Source organism: Chrysochloris asiatica, unplaced genomic scaffold (genome assembly GCF_000296735.1).
Source record: "Chrysochloris asiatica unplaced genomic scaffold, ChrAsi1.0 scaffold00172, whole genome shotgun sequence".
NCBI lineage: Eukaryota > Metazoa > Chordata > Mammalia > Afrosoricida > Chrysochloridae > Chrysochloris > Chrysochloris asiatica.
In genome coordinates this window covers 885,458-887,957 of record NW_006408690.1, presented here as the reverse complement: position 1 = coordinate 887,957, position 2,500 = coordinate 885,458, and the positions used below count along the sequence as shown (strand labels likewise).

The 2,500-nt window shown below is 38.4% G+C and overlaps 1 protein-coding gene across 1 annotated transcript; it reads right to left on the bottom strand.

Moving 5' to 3' along the window:
- Window positions 1-203: 203 nt before the first annotated feature.
- On the bottom strand, window positions 204-2,500 carry THNSL1 (threonine synthase-like 1 (S. cerevisiae)). The gene has a single exon (XM_006871654.1). It carries the CDS (start codon window positions 2,498-2,500, stop codon window positions 281-283), a length of 2,220 nt encoding a protein of 739 aa, XP_006871716.1. The 3' UTR covers window positions 204-280.

Sequence of the window (2,500 nt, the reverse complement as noted above, 5' to 3'; positions counted from 1 at the left end):
ATATCTCTCACACAACTGCAAAACCAAGCCAAGCAAAATAGCACGAGAGTCTGTGCACTAGGCTACATTTTGTCAATTCTAGATTTTGATTCCAACAAACATATATAGGTACAATGTTCAACCCTACAGATTATACTATTGGAATCCAAAATAATACGTATGTCATATATATTTACTTAAGAAAACAAAGTGTTATTGTACTCCAAATCAACTTTTGAGATATTTATTATTGCATGCATATCATCAGGGGAAGAAAAAGAAATATTTTACTCAGAAACTCTCATATGAACTGATTCTGTATTAGTCTTTCCACATGACTCTTCAGGACATTCATATCAGCTGTACAGACCTGGTAGTCCATTTTCTCTTGCTGTTTTGTTCTCTCTAATAAAGCCCCATGTGGTGGAGGTAATGCATTGTAGGAACTCAGTAAATAAAGCTGACTTGATGACGTTTGGTTGATCTCTTTAATCTTTAAAGCCTGCATGATAGCAGGTGCAAACTTTGAGTAATGAGCTGTAGATGAGACAATCACTGGACAAGTTTTGTCTTGCATCCTATCTGCAACCACTTTTGCAACAGCAGTGTGTGGGTCTAAGATGTACCCTGAGGCATTATAGGTGGAGTTAATAGCTGCTAAGCAGTCGTCCTCAGAGCACCAGTCAGCTACAAAATCCTGCTGAAGCTTCTCAATGAGAATCTTCTCTATCTGGAAGTGATTCTGATCTTCTAATTGACTAAATAACTTTGTCATTAATTGTCCATCTTTGTTTGCCATCAAGTGTAAGTGTCGCTCCAGGTTTGAAGATTTGAGAATATCTATTGCTGGTGAAAATGTTTGTGCTAGTTTCCTTTCCCTTAAATCATAATGTCCTGTTTTTATAAAATCAGTCAAAACATGGTTCTGATTAGAAGCACAGATAAACTTTCGGATAGGGATTCCCATCATTTTGGCATATACCGCTGCTAATATGTTACCAAAGTTTCCTGTGGGAATACAGACATCTACTGGGCTTCCAAATGAAATAAATCCTTGGTTAACAAGATCAAGATAGGCAGAAGCATGATAAATTACCTGGGGAAGCAGTCGGCCCCAGTTTATAGAATTAGCTGAACTTAAGATTGTTCCATATTCAATAATAAGAAAGCCAGTAAAATCAGAATCTTTAAAAATTCTTTTTACAGCAGTCTGACAAAAATCAAAATCGGATTTGACACCCACTGCCCATCCATTGTCTTTCTGACTGCCAATTATTTGTGCCTTTTGAAAATCACTTACTCCATTCTCAGGAAAAAATGTGGCCACAGCTATTCTTTTCTTGTCATTGTTATTAAGACGACTAAATCCATTTAAGACTGCACTCCCTGTGTCTCCTGAAGTAGCTACAAGTACCATATAATTGCAATCTGGTGGAATGCAGTATGCAAAGAGATGAGGCATAAGCTGTAAGGACAGATCTTTAAAAGATCCCGTTGGTCCATGAAACAACTCCAGGATGAACTGGTTGCCTGACAGGTGCCTGACAGGGGCAATTTTGGAGCAGGCGAAGTTCTTCCCATAAGCAGTTTCAATCATTTCTCCTAATCTAGCAGCAGGTATGTCAGCGGGATGTATACACCTTTCCAGTAGTATCTGTGCTCTTTCAATATAGGTTGCTCTTACTAGGCTTTTCCACTCCCGAGAGCTTAATTTTGGAAACTCCTTCTCAGGAACAAAGAGTCCACCGTCAGAAGCTAACCCTTCAATCACAGCTTCACTAAAGAATTTTGATGAATTCTTTGGTTTACAGTCTTTAGGCCAAATGTGTCTTGTTGAGATGAATGTTTCTGAGTCCACATCTTGGTATCTTTTCACTGCACAGAGCACTTTGTCAGCTACCTCTTCTGGAGAAGCTCCACTTTCACAGAAAACACGAGTATCATACCACTTTTTATAGTACTGTCTTCTTAGGGTAAGTAAATCTTTCATAGGTGTTCCAAAATTCTGCCCTACGATTCTGTCTATCTTCATTGATTTTAGGCGATGAATTATATCCATTAGAGGTACATCCAAATATACAATTATTCCATTTTTCTTCAGATGCCACATGCTAGCATCATGCATTGGATTGGACCCAGTGAGGGAAATCACGCTTCCAGATGCAGAGAAGTTTAACACAGCTTTTCCTTCCTCTTCTAAAAATTGTTCATTACCAACATCCTGTAATTTTTCAGACACACTCATATTCCAGGTTTTTTCAAGGATGTCATCATCCACATCGATGACACAACAATCTAGTTTCTGGCCTATTATTCTGCCTATTGTTGTTTTCCCAGCACCAGGAGGTCCCATCAGGATAATATTTTTGTCTCCAACAAGAGTGTGCGTTGAATGCCATGACTTCCTTAATTCTGCAAATGCAAATGGTCTTGAAAGAATTAGCCCTACATGCTGACTCGTTTTAACACAGGTCTTAGAAAAACACCTCTGTGTTATTTGTTTCAGGTGAAAGTAAAGCAT

What these genes read in the sequence shown, in the direction of transcription:
- THNSL1 (XM_006871654.1), bottom strand. Translation starts at nt 2,500, where the DNA reads ATGCTTTACTTTCACCTGAAACAAATAACACAGAGGTGTTTTTCTAAG.